This window comes from Mycetomoellerius zeteki, unplaced genomic scaffold, assembly GCF_001594055.1.
Source record: "Mycetomoellerius zeteki isolate Tzet28-1 unplaced genomic scaffold, Tzet1.0 scaffold64, whole genome shotgun sequence".
Classification (NCBI taxonomy): Eukaryota; Metazoa; Arthropoda; class Insecta; order Hymenoptera; family Formicidae; genus Mycetomoellerius; species Mycetomoellerius zeteki.
In genome coordinates, this window is record NW_017257654.1 from 1549040 (window position 1) to 1566507 (window position 17468).

Below are 17468 nucleotides of genomic sequence, written 5' to 3' on the forward strand. Positions count from 1 at the left end.
CAAGCTTCGATATCAAAACGCCATACACTGCAACCAGTACGCAGATTCTTGATAGATATACTCGAACAGGAAGGAGACAGTGCATGTCCAGTTCTTTCGGAAAATCGAGTTTTACTATTTTTTTGCAGTGTTATATATTTGTGTTCAATTGTACAGCCAACTCGTTACATACAACATATATACGTATCTTATTCCATAATAAAATTGCTCGTATTAAAACTCAAAGTATATAATCATAATAAGGAGCAATAATCGGTTTTCAATAACGTTCTACCAAGATGTTCGACTTGAAGTTTACATTAATGGTTTTGTGTCTTTAATTATTACAAGGATTATTTTAATTATTACGATAATCAAAGACAATGAAGGTATTGCTGTTAGGCATTCGAATATATGAGTGACGACCTGCTAATCTTTTATGGAGAATTTTTTTTAAATATATCTTTCCCTCATTTTCATTTCAATTTAATTCTGAATATTTTCCCAAAATATATTGATAAGGGGAAAAAAAAGATACATATCCAAATGATAATGAAAAGCCACTTGCCAATTGCATTGTATATATGTAACCTCTAAATGAGAATGAGTACTTATTGCATGTTGATGAACTGAAAACTATAATTATATACTAATATAAGAATGTATGCATTAACTAAATATTTATAATCTATTTGACACAAGGTCTTTTTCCCTTTCAAGATAATTTCAAATATTTTCTGAAGTGTCAACAAAATTTAACAAGTGAATCATTATAGCATAGTTATTACGTATAGTTGGAATTGCTATTTAAATTAAATTCAATTCACGTTTGAATCGGATTAATTTTAAACCACTGGAAAAAATTAAGATTACATCAGAAAAATAGAAATTTTGACATTACAAATATTTATATGTGATTAATAGAATGAATAATAGAAGAAATTGGCACTAAAACTACAAATCTCGACGTGCCTCATCGGTCAATCAGTCGATTAGCCAGAGTACGGGCGATGAAAACAAAGCGACTATATCACAGAGAAGCAGCGATGGCGGCGGTAACAGATCCTAACTACCAAATCTTAGCAGCAATGGCTCTCTGCATTAAAACGTTCTTGCTTCGCTGTTTCATGCGCTCAATGAAGTACTCCTTGCCTTCCAGGTTATCATCGACAGGTTTGACTCCGTCAGTCTGGCAACAAACGAGAGTTAGTTGGCTCGTGGCTAGTATTCTCTCGTGGCTGATCATCATCATTATTTTCTTCATCTGTTATTCCTCGTTTTTATCATCAATCAGGTTATCATCATCATCGTAAAGATGAGATTATCATTTCGTAGGTTGAAACCTGAAGTCTAACCAACCTTGGTACTAGCTGCATCGCCCCCCTCTCCCTCTCCCCACCTCTCATAGTCGTCATCGTCCCTCTCTTCTCCTTCGCTCAAGGGCCCAGCTTGTCTCTTGTTAGGTGGCACGGTTGTGCCACCGCTACCACTCTGTTGATGTTCAATGTCGTCGCCTCCTTCGAGCATCTTGTTGATCTTCTCCTTCGCTTCGTCAACCTTCCTCATTGGATCGGGTGAATAGCTGCGATCGCTGTATCGATCACGCGACGAAGCACGACGGTCCCTGAAGTCCCGTCTGTCGCGGAAATCACGGAAGCCTTGTTTATTATGAAAGAATCTACCACCACGATTACCGCGACCGCCTCGACCACCGCGATTGTTAAAACCACCGCCGCGACGATTACCGAAACGATTATTGTGTTGATTGTTGTAGAAACGATTTCGATTCTGGAAATTGTTGCCACCACCACGATGATTCGGATTGTTGAAACCTTGGAAGCGCGGTTTGTAGTACGTGCCGCGGTTGTTGTATGGTCGAAATTGCCTCTTGCGATAGTAACCTCGATCACCCGACCTACTACGACTACGACTTCTGGTATATGATCTAGATCTCGATCGTGATCGCGATCTACTGTATGTACCCGAAGGAGATCTGCTATACTTCCTCTCATAACTGCCAGATCGTCGATTTGAATATGAACGTGAGCGACTGCGTCTTGCTGATCGAGATCTAGACGATCCGGAACTGGAGGCACTGCGAGATCGACTACGCGAACGTTTTCCTGGACGATCCCTGCTCATACGTTTACTCATGCCGCCTCTGCTGCTCGATTCGCGTTTCTTCGGAGTTTGTCGGTGCTGACGCTCAGCCTCACTGTCGGAATCGGTTCTTGGACCTTTGGCTTGAGTCTGATTCTTTGCCGTTGGCGGAGGACGGGGTGGTTCCGGTGGATGTCCAGTTCCGCTATTTTGACCGATCGGTTGGAATTTACCGCCCAAATTGTTGGTAGAGGCAAACTTGGTCGGTGTAGTTTGTGATACAGACATAGTAGAATCCTTGTACGATTGGAATTTGTTCTGCGGTTGCGGTGTAGGATACTTGACGGGCGCTTGCTTTGGCATTGGAGGCTCTTTCGGCAGCGGTGGTGGTGGTGTCGGTGTAGGTTGCGGTGGCGGTGCTCTTTTCTCAGCAAGTTCGCGTTGCATTTGCTTCCGTATATTCAAAGATTTCTCAAGAGCCGCACGTTGTATTCTTTCTTCCAATTCATTATCATCGTCCTCATCGCTATCCACAAAGACATTAGATTGTACCTTTTTGTTATCTGATGGGACATCTTGCCACTTTTGTGAAGAAACGTCCTTTTGTCTGAAATTATGCGTAAATGTAAATTTGCAGCAAAGTAAAATATGAAACAATATCATTCTATCTTACAAATTGTATTTAATGTAAAATTGTATTATATGCGTCTCCAATTACTTACCTAGCAGCTTGTGCAGCCTTCCATTTAGCATTTAATGCAGCGGTGTCTAGGGTAGGGAGTTTCGGTTCGGGATGAATCAATTGGGATTCTTGTTCAAATATGTCTGTTAGTGGCTTCCTCTGGATTTCTGTGAATATTTTAAACGATTATCGTGAGATCATACATCGTTATATATTAATATACATTTTATAAATATAATACACACCTTTTCTCTGTTGCGCAGTCATTGGTACCCTGGATTCTCGCTCGTGATATGCCTTCGATGCTAAGAGGGGAAGTTATGTCATTATACTGTGCTACATACCTAGTAAATATAAAAACATAAGTAGAATACGATGTCTGACGACCGCGTGATTTCCATTCATTTGCGATAGCTGAGGATATGAAAACAGCGTATAAATAAAAATTGCACAACACGAGTTGAAATCAAACTGCTTAACTGGAAGGTAATAAAAAAAATATTAAATTCATTATTACGACAAAATTCTAACAATGATTCCAACCTTTTAAGCGCCGCACAGTCTTTCTCAACTTTCGCATAATAAGCACTAAGCTTGGATTCTAACTGTTCCAAATCCGGCAAAGATGACTTTCTCAATGCTTCTAAATCTCGTTCGAGCTTGTCCTTGTTTTTACGCTTTTTCCGTTCTTCCTTCTTCTTCTTCTTACGACTCTTCTTATCCTCCTTTTCCTTATCTTTCCCCTTCTTTTCTTTCTTCTTTTTCTTCTTCATTTTTTCGCTTTCAGAGTGTTTCTTTTCCTTTTCCCTTTCTCTCTTCCATCTTGCTGTCTCTTCTAAGAATTTTCTTACCTGTTCGTATAACATGTACATATAACATTTTGCGTTAATATTTATGTTACAAACTTTGAAATATGCAAATAAGCAAACTTATAAAATTATACTTGCCTTATCTTCATAATCAGAATCATCCTTGGTTTGCTCAAGAAACTTGCGTACTTTGATTTCGTAGTCATCCATTTTCTCGCGCGCATTTGTGGTGTAAGAAGCGGCCGGTGCGATAGTATCGTGAGTAGTGGCAGTTGCAGCAGGAGGATTGTTATACTGGGCCATTCGCTTGCTAAGCGGCGAAAGCGAACTGCGATGATCTTTCTTATGTTTGCGTTTACGACTTGGTGATCGGGATGCCGATCGTGAACTTCCTGACGACGATGAGCTGCTCGAGTCTGAACTCGAAGAGGTCGAAGATCCGGTGGATGAAGAGCTTGAGCTGGAACTCCATCTTTGTCTTTTCTTTGATCTAGATTTTCTCTCCTTTTTGCGTTTCTTTTTATCTTTTTTATTTTCTGCAACGTCATTCTCGGTGTCAAAGTTCTTAAAGGTATCCAGAGGGTTCAGTGATGACGTGATAGTCTTAGATTTTATGTATTCAATGGAATTTCGCGCTTCTTCGTGATATGGCGCAATCGCCAAACAATTCTCATATGCTTTTTGAGCATCTTCGTACTTTTTCTCATCTTCATAACTGCGTCCTAGAGCAACCAGTGTTTCCGCCATATATTTACGAGCATTCGCATGTGTCTGATTTAATTTTAAGGCTGTCTCAAAGTCGTCGATCGCTTTCTTGAAACTTCCACTATTTGCATATCTGTAATACATAGTATATTAAACATGTTTGTGCATATATTAACATACTAAACGCGCGTATATTGCAATCTTCAGTCAGAAACTTACAATGCTCCTCGAGCAACCAAACCCTCAACGTTGCGAGGATCAACAGTGAGCGCTTTATTGAGACACTGGAAAGCTTCGGAATGACGACCGGCCTTGAAATGATCTATTCCCTCAGCGACACTTCGGAATGCCCACTTGCTTGCTTGTGCTTGTCGCAATTCAGTAGCGTATTCATTTGGTGGAAATCTCTCTCTGCATATCAATAAATGAACGTAATCAGGAATATAAAAATATAGTCTGCATTTCACTTGACGCTCGTAACGCTCTTAGAATAATCATCCTTGTTGTTAAGTATCAAACAAGGATAAATGATGCTCGCGAACGTTATGAGAGTCAAATGAAATGAGTCGACTCATAAAGCAACTGAGTTTATCCATCAATAAATGAGTATATATACACAGTGCGGCATTTTAATCGCTCAGAAACCGAGAGATACAGATAAGATAAGAGAGATACAAAAAAGTTTTATATAAGTTGTAGATTTTCTTAGATGCACATACGCACACACACACACACACACACACACACACACACAACAGATTAAATCTGATTAAGTAATCTCCATGTAGTACAACCTTGGGTAATGCTAATGTTAGCAGTACAGTAACTGTCAAGTTTTATAATTCGAAAAGTGCTTAATAAAAAAAAATACTTTATTATAGTGTTTTGAAAACGTCTCAACTTCAACTACAAGAATATGCAATAAAAAATAGTGATTCCTATTTAAAAAATTCATGTTGATCTTGACCTGATCTTAGTAATGTCCGATATACAAAATCTGTTATTTCCACTTTCTTTCCTTCAAGAAAATCTACAACTTTTATATAAAACTTTTTCCTGTATCTCTCTTATAGCGTATTCGATTAACTGTCTCAATTCAACTTCGAGTCAATGGTCTGTTCTGTTTAGTTGTAAAAGAATATCTAAACTATACAAGAAATGCTAAAAAGAACAGACTCGGAGTCGGGTCAGGTCAGTAAATTGAATATGTTATTAATTTCTGAGATGTCCCAGGCGGATGTCACACACACACACACACACACGCGCGCGCGCGCGCTTTTATGTAAATTTTTGGCTGTTTACCTCAATCCAACCATATTGGAATGATTTCCTTGTCCAAGACCGATTAAGTCGCACAGATATTTTATGTTGTTTGGATTGTTGAAGCCAGTACTATTCTCCAACAGCGTTTCATAACTCTGACCTTTGTTGTCCATCGCTTTCCTATACCACAGAGAAAAATACGTAGTTACTAAATATTGCAAACATCATGGTGTCCTTTGCCAAAGAGGAAACCAAAGCTACTTCATTAACGGTAAAACTAAAGACTTGATAATCATGACAGCCGAGTCCTTATTGATCCTGTCCATAAAAAACATCGCCTGTTTGGCAATTCGTGTGCGCCTGCTCTTCGACATCTTGTCGTATTCCATATACTTTTCTGCTGTGTAAGCACATGCATACTCGTGTGCATTATTTACTGCAGTCTTCCCATATACACATATAACAAAGTACAATTATTCATTTATTCCTGCACAATGATAATTCTTCACTTCGATCTGCATGTATTAATCACTGACACGATACTAATGCCAAAAGTGCTTTAAATACTAATTCGGTTCTTCTTGATTACATTATAGAATATTATACAACTTTTGATATTAGAATCGTTCAAAATCTACGTTTAAACCGTTAAGAAGCAGCAGGGGTCCGAAACTGGGATACGGTGCAGAAGGTAAGATTCCTTTTTTTATTAACAAATATAATCTCAATGTTATAAATTTACATTGGTAACGCAACCTCAGTATTATGTAAACTCGTCTCTCACCTTTCACCGTTAAGACGCATATTTCTAGTATTTTGTAATCAGAGGATTTTTTTTTCTCAACACAAAAGCACACGGCCTATCATCAATCGATGGTGTGGTTTCGGTTTTTACAAGTTTTTTTGGTGCGATAAAATAAATTGCATAACCCTAGGATAGGTTGGGAGCCACGCCTGATATATTATCTTCCAAGGCGGACCAAAAAAATTTTTTAAGATGTAGAAGTTTCATCGGTTTGCATTTTGTGATGTCAATTATCAACATGACATCACTTTTTTTTATTTGTCAATATAAGCTGTAAGTTTAAACATTAAGGCATTATTATGATAAGGCGCGATTCTTTTGAGGATTAAAGGTAAAAAGGTTTTTGGGCGATTAAGACTCGAGTTGTTTGGTCTCTGCTTTAAATCTCATAATATTTTCTCTATAGATTATAAATCTATTCCACCTTACCTTCAACAACGAAAATTACGATCGGACACGAAAATATGGATACCTCTTGCCACGATACATGATTTGCGCAAAAAGATTATATTAGTATACATTTTAAAAGAGAATACAAAAACATACATATGGATATATATACTTGATATCTTTATAAGAGACCAAACAACTTTAAATCAGTGTTATACCTACCGTCTGTTGCATTCATTTTGACTGCTCAAGGCTCAAATCAAGGTCTCATACTGGAAATTCAATCTCAAAAGTCATTTGCGCCATAGTCTGGCTGGTGCTTTGAGAGTAATATATCACAAACGTAGAGAGAATATGTGCGCAATAGAGCCATGTCAACCAATGCTCAAGGTTTGAATTCATTTGTATCACATTAGAAATTCATCATCATACTGACTATCAACTTTTTACGTTACATAGAGTGTCTGGCACCTAAATTCATAAAAATGTGTAAGAGGAATCAAAACTAATTCACCTAATTTTGTTAGTATCAGTGCTTCTGTTAAAAAGTTCGCCTTTCTTTTTCCACCATGCCATATTATCCTTACCTTCAATTTATAATTTAAAAAAAAAAAAAAAAAAAAACCAAAGACAAACTGAAACGGACAAAACACGACAAATTACATATGTAATAATATAATCTATTATGATATGGAACAATATACAATTAAAAGAAAAAAATCAGTATGGACTTTACATCTAAATGTACCATATTTAATTTCAATGTATCACAATTAAAAAAAAAATTCTATTTCACAGTGCAAATGCTCTTACAGTAATACATAATGAACAAAAGTGTGACATCACAAAATGCTCTCATTGTTTATCATGTGAATAGAACATCCCCTGGAGATACATAGTCAACACTTACAAGAGTTAGTGAAGCATATTATGGATTCGGTAGACTTGCAATTACATGTAGTCAGTGCATTGTGTTAACTTACTTGTAGGCTTCTGGAAGATCATCGGAATGGATAAGCCCCATAGATGGGTGTGGTGCTTGCCCTTCCCGGGCAGGTACGTTCATAACTGCAACAACTCGTTCGGCTTCAACGTTAACTTCACTGACTACGACGCAGACGAGATCATTTGCCATGTAGCCTCTTGTAACACCTTTCTTGTCCACCGCCGGCACAGTGGCCGCATTTAGTATTAGTGCCTAATAAACACAACATGCAAAAATCTCTGTTATTAAACAAAATCAAGATATGATAATGTACCTATATACAAATTGGCTAATTGCGAGTACTCGAAAGATTATCGGATCACAATAGCGGCTGAACCGTTAAATTTCCGAGTAGGCTCAATCGATAGCTTAGGTTTGATTTGAAATATGTTAAACATGATACATAGAATAATTAAAAAGCAATATTTATAAATTAACATACCTAGAGATCCTAAAAGTAGAGATCGGCCAAAGCCCGGCATGTTGTGAAATCGAAAATCACGTGATCTTGGAAATACGCGTCAATATATCAATGCCAATTTCGATGAGAATCTTGATAGCAAACTGGTGTCGCCTCTCTCTCTCTCTCTCATCTGATTTCACAACATGGCAGAGCCAATCACGGATCGAGTCGGCATTGGATGATCTCTACTTTTATAGGATCTCTAGACATACCTTAACTCCTAATTCAGTAACAACTCTAGGACAGTCACTGCAGTTACAAAGCACCTTCAGAAGAAGACCTGCGGCGCTTTTACCCATTACTTGCGCGAATATCACATCCCCAATTACTAAACTCTACAAATTAGATAAATAATATCAAATCAGAATTGCAAATTAGGATTATTTAGAAACTATAACGCATTTATTTCCTAATCCTTATATCATTTACCTCCAAAAAATTACGGATACGCTGGGACTTCTCCATGGTGACAAAAATATCAAGTGCAGGCACTGTAGCATAAAACTCTGAAACATGATACATGGACATTACACAATATTGTGTAATATTAGGTACATTGCGTTTAAATGGAAAAAAAAATATATATATATATGTAAGAAATTAACTTAGATGAAATGCACGATGAGACATTTATAGGGAAAAGAAACTGATATATTTTCTTCAATTCAATCTTTTTATTCACTGAACTTTACACTGTTCGAATGATCGATTTTTAACGAAATTGGGTAGATAAATTGGTGTAGAACATTCTAGGTTCTCGAACTCGTTAAAAATCGATCATTTGAACAGTGTACGATTCAGTGAATAAAGGGATTGAATTGAAGAAAATATACCAGGTTCTTTTTCCTATAAATGTCTCATTGTTCATTTCGTCTAAGTAATTATAGAAGACATTGAAAAATTATTACCTTCATCTGCCAGCTCTGGCTTGTTACATTCTGAAGATTTCTCCAAGTTTGCTTTATCATATAGGTCATCAGCTTTTTTAGTGAGAAACTGTTGAAGCTTTAGACGTTTCCCTCTATCTCCAAAGCTGTAAAGTACAATTTTAACAAAAGAATGACAACAGATTCCAAATAGTGCATCTGCGTCTAGATAATTTCAAATGTGTGATCGACATATACCTGAGAGTTTTTTGCCGTTGTTGATAGATTTCAAAGCTAGGATCCTTGAGATTGAGCATGACTAGCTCATTTTCGTTGCGTTCTCCTTCCCATACTTTCTGCAACTGCTGACCATGGTAGTTCAACGCTTGCGCTACTAGACGCGCATCCATTGATTCCATTCTCGCTCAGCAGAGACGAACCTAATCTGCAAGACTATGAAAATCATTGCATTCGAATTATTCGTGTCCTTCGATCGCAACGATGAGAATATTCAAGTATGTCCATTATATTATGTGTCCAAAAAAATTAAGACACAGGTATATCGGCACATTGTTATGTGGAGGCATCTCTAACCGTTCTCTCATGCATAAAAAAAAGCCTTTTGAGCACACGACATCCAATGACCAAGGCAACGTGGTGTCCGCTGAACGAACCGTAGTTCAGCAAAATTCTAAAAATTACCCATCTCACACGTCTCTATTTATTACCGCATGCACAGTCGAGTAAACGTCTGGCGGTATTTGTGTGCAACTACTGGAAGGTCGCAGGCATTTTTGGCGCGTCATCACGCTGTCCGGAAACAAAGCGACCACGCCGTCAGCGAAACTTTGCATCATCCAACCTCGTGTCGAGATAAGCATGCTACCTACGCATCGGGTATATCGTCTACATATGGAAGTGTCGCCGTTAATTCACGACAACGTGTATATACATGTGTATGTATATATATATATATATGTAGGCAAGATACGCGAGCTATATCGATCTCTCCTCCTCGACAAGATGGTCGTTGAAAATCCGGGGATTACGGGAACGGCATCGGGCGCCATGACGCATCTATTTTCTCTCGCCGTTGTCGAATCCGCCACCTTTCCAACGCATGTTTCTCGACCGCCCGCAACCAGAAATTACGAGTGCTACTTACTGCTCACCTCGGCGTTTTATGTACCGCGAAGAATCCGGTAAAGGAACTCGGGCAAGAATTACGTCGCCCTACGTGACATCGTCGACAGCAAACAAACGCGTGCACACACGTCGAAGAACGTCGCACGATTCACGAATTGTGACGCGGCGGAAACGATGATGGTGCGAAACCGAAACGATCGTGCGGCGCATGCGCAATGCGAAACTACCTTTATCGAACGTCGAATGCCAGCGGCCAGCCGCCCACAACCATATAAGCGTGCGTGGCGTGCCGCGCCCCACATGACGAAGTAGTTCTCGCCGAACGATCTCTTGGAATATTAATCTAATGGCAACATAGACTAATATTCATAATCGGTTCTTATACATATTTAAGGCCATTATAAATAAAGTCTTAGGGTTGGTTTATAATATACCGTAATCTGTTAACTTTTTCCGTTATCTATAAGAATTGACCAATCACGGTCGAGTGAGAGGAGAATAATTACTATGATTGGTCAATTCTTATAGATTACGGAAAAAGTTAACACATTACGGTCTATTATAAACCAACACTTTAGGTTGGTATTCATAGTCAGTTCTTATATTCAAAACCGTCTTAAGTTTTGTCTTGAAGTGTCACGAACCAATCAGAGAGCCGTATTAGCGTTTTAAGACATTACTTAAGACGGTCTTGAAATAAGAACCGACTCTGAATACCGGCCTTAGAACGGAATCCATAGTCCGGGCTTAAGGCCATGGCACACAAAAAAACTTAAGCGGTAAAACGTAAGCAGTAAGCGAATTGACCAATCACAGTAGAGTCCGTAAGGCCATAACATAAGCAGTAGTGAATCCAACATGTTGATTTCCTTACTGCTTACGTCTTACTACCTTAAGTTTTTTGTGTGCCAGGGCCCTTAATCTCAAGCAATGGGCGAGTTCAAGACAGCAAAGCAGCTAGGCATGCTTACCGAGCGATTGAATATGATTGGTTGGATCTATAAGTAATAACCAATTATGTTCATTTGCTCGGCGAGCAGGCTAGCCGCTTTGTCAACTTGAACGCGCCCAATGTCTTGAGATGCTAATACGGCTCTCTGATTGGTTCATACACCAGCTTAAGACCATTTCGAATCCTGAGCAACGTCTATGGATTCCGCCTTTAGGACTTACTCCGGATCAACAATAGGGTTTTAAGCTTTAAACCATAAGAAATGGGCGAATCACAGTCGATTATTCTCCTCGAATTAAACTGTAATTGGTCAATTTCTTACGACTTAAGGCTTGAAACACTTATTGTAGATCCGGGGTTACTCCGGATCTACAATAGGGTTTTAAGTCTTAAGCCATAAGAAATGGGCGAATCACAGTCGATTATTCTCTTCGAATTCGATTGTAATTGGTGAATTTCTTACGACTTAAGGCTTAAAACACCTATTGTAGATCCGGACTTAAGCGGGGAGCACAGACTTTTGCATAACGCATAACATGTAATGCATAAGAAATTCAATCAATCAGAATTCTTTATTTCATGGAAAGGAAGGAAACGGAGGGCTTTGATTGGTACATTTTTTTATGCATTACGTGTTATGCGTTATGCAAGAGTCTGTGCTCCCCGCTTTATAGTCGAATCCAAAGGGAATAATCGACTATGATTCGCCCATTTCTTATGGCTTAAGGCTTAAAATCCTATTATAGATCCGGGGTTAGGGTGCCTTCCAACAAGCGACTCAGTACAACACAATGATCATCTCATCTTTGTTTATCATTTATATTGGCGAACAACAAGAATGTAATGATGCACCATGTGTCTCTTGGAAGGCACCCTTAAGCTATCATAAACCAATGACTGCGTTCAGCAAAGAAAACTAATCAATAGCGGAATTCTCTAAACATTTTTTCGATTATTGTCGCTATCGTTAACTAACGACAACCAATGGCAGGACAATCCTGGAAGAAAGAACGGCTCTCATTGGCTGTCGTTAGTTAACGATAATTAGTTAACAATTATCGATAAAACGTTTAGAAAATCCCGCAATACAGTAAGCGCTTAGTAATTCTTCAATATAATTGGTTCCTGCACTTAAATCCAGTGAAGAACTAAAAGCAAGAACTAGTCATATTAAAGAATCACTAAAGAGCTGATTAGTTTTCTCTGCTGAACGCAGCCAATGCTTTTTCTGCTGCGTTTAGCAGAAAAAGCAGCTTTGCAACTGTTGTAAAATTCTTCAATATGATTGGTTTATACATTTAGATCCATAAGGAACCAAAAGCAAGAACCAATCGTATTCAAGAATTTTACAAGTTGCAAAGTTGCTTTCTCTGCTAAATGCAGCCAATTAGAACCGTAGCAGATATAAACGTCGTTCTATGATGGCTGTGTTCCAAAATTCACTACCACTGCTGAAAATGTATAGTATACGTAACGTAAATTGTAGATTTTCAGTGCCGGCAGTGAATTTTGGAATACAGTCCTTCTTTGGCAAGACCGCCAGAGATATGCAAGTTGTGCATTTGTTAATGCACAAAGGCGCATTAACAAAGAGGGCACCAAATTAAATTTTAAAAATCAATTCTCTATTCCTGTAAAAATTCTCTATCTCTGAATTGCATGTGCTCGCTTTTATTAGATTTAATTTCTTCCAAAACGTGTACTGTACATTTAGAGAAATATTTTTGTTTCAGGGATTTGTAACTTTTTTTCTAGAGCGGAAATGTAAAAAGTAAAAATTTTTATTATTAAATTAATTTAAGTTTTTCACTTTTCACATTTTGTCTTAGAGAAAATGTTATAGATCAGTATCCTAGCTGATACTAAAATGGTTCTGTATGTACTGAAAGATTGTAACAGCATCGAGAAATAAACACTATTCGATCCAACCAATCGTTTCAAATTTTCACGACACAGTTTCTCTTTGAAACAAAAAATTGCATCCTAAAGATATTTAAAAAATAACTTATTTAAAAGATAAATAAAAATATTATGAGGAGCACGCGATAAAATCCCTTTTACATAAATTAAGTCGCCATATGCGTCAGCGATTGCATTTTGGAATTCAATGAATAATAAAAAAAGGACAACACTTGTTTCCTAAAAGGAAAGTAGCCCAAATTATATTAAGATCTTGAAATAATATATTTTTGTTGTAAACTGCACGACTCAAAGACAAATGCAGTTGGAATGGAATAAGCCACGCTTTAACAATATAATAATTTAATATATAAACGATACGCTTGATAACAATCAAGAATTTGCAATAATAAATGATAACACAGCAAAGATACAAAATATTTCTTATTTTACAGCTTGTAAAATAAGTACAACAGACATTGTTTTATATTGGAAAAATTTAACAAGCTAGCTGAGGAACATATTCAATAATTCAGTCTTATCTAATTGTGTATACTTAATAAGTGGCATTTTACAGTATATTGTCATTTCATGTCTTTTAATAAAAATAGGCAAATATTCCTACTTTCGGCTGTAAAATAATATTATAATTTTAAATTATCTATGTATTATTTCTGCAGCATTCTCAAAAATTTATTCTTTATGGAAAGTGATTTTAACTCGTCACGTTGACTTCGTGAAATATTCACGCGAAATTTTATCGCAACCATACGTTATTTATTGGCCTACATAAATCATCAATCACACGAGAGAGATGTATATAAACATTCTCGTTTCTTTCACTAACTTTTCTTCTTGAGCCTTTCTTTGCTCTTTACATCCACATTCCAGTAATAAAGAAGCTGTGTCACTATTATAGCATTTGCTAAAGTGGAACACACATACATTAATATCATAGTGATATCACCTGTTTCTTGAACAGAAGTAAAAATTCTAGCAAGAGAACCCAAGAACAGCAAGAAACATGTTGCTGCCGATAACTGGCCGGTACTTCCATTGACATAATTTGTATAAGCTTGCATAAACTGTAACCCCATATAAAATCATGGATTAATATATTTGTAATATATGTAAGATAAGAATAACAAATTCTCAAAAGTAGTTATAGTTCTGATAATCTAATGCCTTACCTTACTAATAAGAACAATGGGTATATTCATCGCTTGACATACCCAGAGAACATTGATAGGTGTTAATCCACTATTAGCTGCAGAAATCACTGCTATATAAGCAGAAAGGAACGCAGTTGCTTTTGCTGTGTTTCCATTATAATGCATTACTAGAATTGCGATGATCAAAGTTTGAAGCCCTAAAAATACTCCATCTCCCCAGGCACTGAAATTAATACCAACATAAGTAAAAATAAATGTATATAAAAACAGAAAATCTTGTATGTTCACACATACATACACAACTTTCGTGTTTAAAAATTATTCACCTAAATGGAAATCTATTGCAGAAACTGTAGGAAGACATCGCGGTGATAGCAAATAAATCCAATAATACACTGAAGATGTTGATTCCCTCGCCACTTTTATTTTTTAGAATTTTTACAATTTGAGGTACTTTCACTAAAAAGAAAATAACAACAAGTTAGATAAGGTCCAAGATAAAAACATTTTTAGGAAACATGAAATAAGAATTATTTAGACAAACAATGAGGTAAGAATATATTTAGATAAAACACATAAAATGCTGTAAAATAGCTACACGTATGTAACTAAATAAATTAAATTTATATTAATAATACATAAAAAACAATAGCATTCCCTATTCCTTATGATAATTATGCATAAGATTATAGTTGTTAAATAAAATACTTCAGTTTATATATTTTTGAAGCAACATGAAGTAAATATTTCTTTATACCTAAAAATAACATACTAACCAAGAAAGGAACCTCCAATGATGCCTAGTCCTAGAGCTTTGCTCAATGTTGTCTTGAAGCATCCGACTAAAACATTTTCAGGATAATGCTTTACGTCCTTGTATGTGTGATTATATGTGTTTATTAAAAAATTCATTTTTAATCTCAACGATTTCACAAGTTATCAACAAATTTAAAAAATGTCACATATACAAAACAGTCAAACATCGCGCAACAATATCTAAAATTACATAAACAAGACAAAAATGGTTTGACTTTTAATAAGATTAATTAGTCACTCACTTAAACTCGATTATAATTTTAAATTTTAAATGTCGGAAACATTACTGCTTTTAAGTCAGAAATAAAATGTCACTGAAGAATTGTAAAAAGCTCGCGATAAAAATTAAATACTATCGGAGCGAACATACCGTGGAGAAAATTGAACTTATCAAAGTACTCCTTCATGCATTCCTGAGTAAACAAAAATAACGTCGCTTTTCTGATATATTGTGCCATATTGCAACAATTTGTTCCGTCTTCTTCATCGACTGCAACGTACTATCTCACGATGTAAATGCACGTGAAATGTATAATAGGAGGCTCAGGTACATTTAGATGAGAGACGTCAGTTTCGTAATCGCCGTCTTAAATAATCAGTGACAAGCAGTGATAAGAAACTATTAAAAAAACAATCCAATGCCAAGTGCCAATACTGCCAACTCACATAATTGGCGCTTACGACATCAGTAGTAATATTTTTCAATTACATAGAATAACTTTGACCTCTCGGATGGTAATAGATCAACAAAGAGTCTGAAAAAAAAAACAGGTTTTTTTACTTCGAAATAGAAGTTAAGTCAAAATCTTATTTTTATTATACTAATTTATTACAGTGATTTACTATATTAAGTTTTTATTGATTATCGTTTATAGCTACTAATTATAAAAATTATTAAATCGCCTTGATCATTTGTAAAAAAATATAACAGATAGACAATTTAAAATATAGAAATTATTGGAAGTATTAATTTAATTTTATGATACAAATAGATGATAACTTACCAGTAATTCACATTGTGTAAGTAGTTTTGTTCGTTAAGTTCAGAGGTGCTAGTGTCTAACTTTCAATATGGCGACCCATATAACTTCATTTTTGTTACAATTATTATTGAATTATGGGGATCTTAAAACCGTTTATATTACTGACTAAATCGTAATTTTTTTGTATAACAAATACTTTTTTTCTCTTTATCCTCAAAAATAGGGATTTCCATTTTAAAAAAACATTAATGACCTTGACCTGATTTTGACAAGGTCACTCAAGGTCAAGTCCACATTTCCATCATGTGTCCCCCTTCAAGTCATACAACTTTTATTTGAAAAATTTTTCAATAAAATCGTTTCGTGAGATAATCGACCATATTATTTAAAATGAAATACCCTGTATATATTCCGCAAAATTTTAATTTCTGAATTATGCGAAATGTTGAACCGTTCCCCACATTTTAATTGATTTTTCTCGTATTAATGTTTAATATCTTTTTAGGTTAGAGTGCTGAGGATGATACTATGTAATTATTTATAATTACTAATTTTATGTTTTCAAGCTTATTTATAACTATTTATTTATATATAACTACTTACTATTTTTATATTTTAAAAAGTTTATTTTATCATTATTCTAAAAGCACTGTTATTATTTTTTTGTTTGATTGTTTAAATTAATAAACCTTTATTTTTTAGCAAATCTCTTAATTTTTATCTTATTTTTAATTTTCTAGTTACATCTAACCAAACTTTTGATTTTATAAGAAAATAGACACAAAATTTTAATATTATATTTTATTATAAATATATTTTACTTGCTTTTATGATGATTGTTCAATTATTTATTCAATTATTATAACTCCTAAATAATAAATTTGTAATCAAAAGGATCCCGCAGTTTTCTTATGGGAAAGTACTTTCGGTCAAAATGGCTGAAAATTTAGTATGTGATAGCTTATGGTGTCCTGATCAAAAGTCTCAATGGGCACTAAATGTGGTCCTAAAATTTACTGGTTCTGAGATATATTGGAGTTCAAAGATCGATAATGAAGATATAGCTATTTTTAAATAATATTAGGTACTTTTTGCCAGTCATGTGTAGAATGATGAAAGTAAAAATCGATCCAGCAAATGAAACAGAATCCTAAATCCATAAATCATATATACACCCATAAACCGTAAATCAATAAATCCATACATAATTATGTAAGACACTTACAATTCTTCATTTTCACTGTTAATACACTGCCAGATTTTATCGGCTAGATAGCGGTTATTCTACTTCAATCTGTCTTTTTCAAGGCTTTGATTTACTAAAAGTAAATGAACATTTTTCAAAAAATTCTTTTTATTTTTAATATATCTTTTCCATTTTTGGTTCAATATAGTTAATTTGTTTCTGACAAATATTTCACAAACTATTTTTGAAAGCAATTGATTTATCTGT

General features: G+C 35.6%; 2 protein-coding genes across 2 annotated transcripts; both read right to left on the reverse strand.

The window, feature by feature from the left end:
- Positions 1 to 883: 883 nt before the first annotated feature.
- LOC108728812 (tetratricopeptide repeat protein 14 homolog) lies at positions 884 to 10360 on the reverse strand. Its single transcript, XM_018457600.1, is given in 15 exon segments — positions 884 to 1168; positions 1339 to 2686; positions 2802 to 2928; positions 3007 to 3065; positions 3067 to 3105; positions 3305 to 3612; positions 3709 to 4408; positions 4495 to 4686; positions 5578 to 5718; positions 7717 to 7931; positions 8394 to 8516; positions 8611 to 8687; positions 9090 to 9214; positions 9306 to 9500; positions 10213 to 10360. Coding segments are annotated over 14 exon segments (3735 nt in total). The 5' UTR covers positions 9467 to 9500; positions 10213 to 10360; the 3' UTR covers positions 884 to 1048.
- Positions 10361 to 13613: 3253 nt separating this feature from the next.
- Positions 13614 to 15688, reverse strand: LOC108728756 (mannose-P-dolichol utilization defect 1 protein homolog). The gene is made up of 5 exons (XM_018457503.1): positions 15403 to 15688; positions 14993 to 15058; positions 14543 to 14675; positions 14235 to 14439; positions 13614 to 14129 (listed from the first exon to the last, which is right to left on the reverse strand). Exons 1-5 carry the CDS (start codon positions 15488 to 15490, stop codon positions 13887 to 13889), a joined length of 735 nt encoding a protein of 244 aa, XP_018313005.1. The 5' UTR covers positions 15491 to 15688; the 3' UTR covers positions 13614 to 13886.
- Positions 15689 to 17468: the final 1780 nt, after the last annotated feature.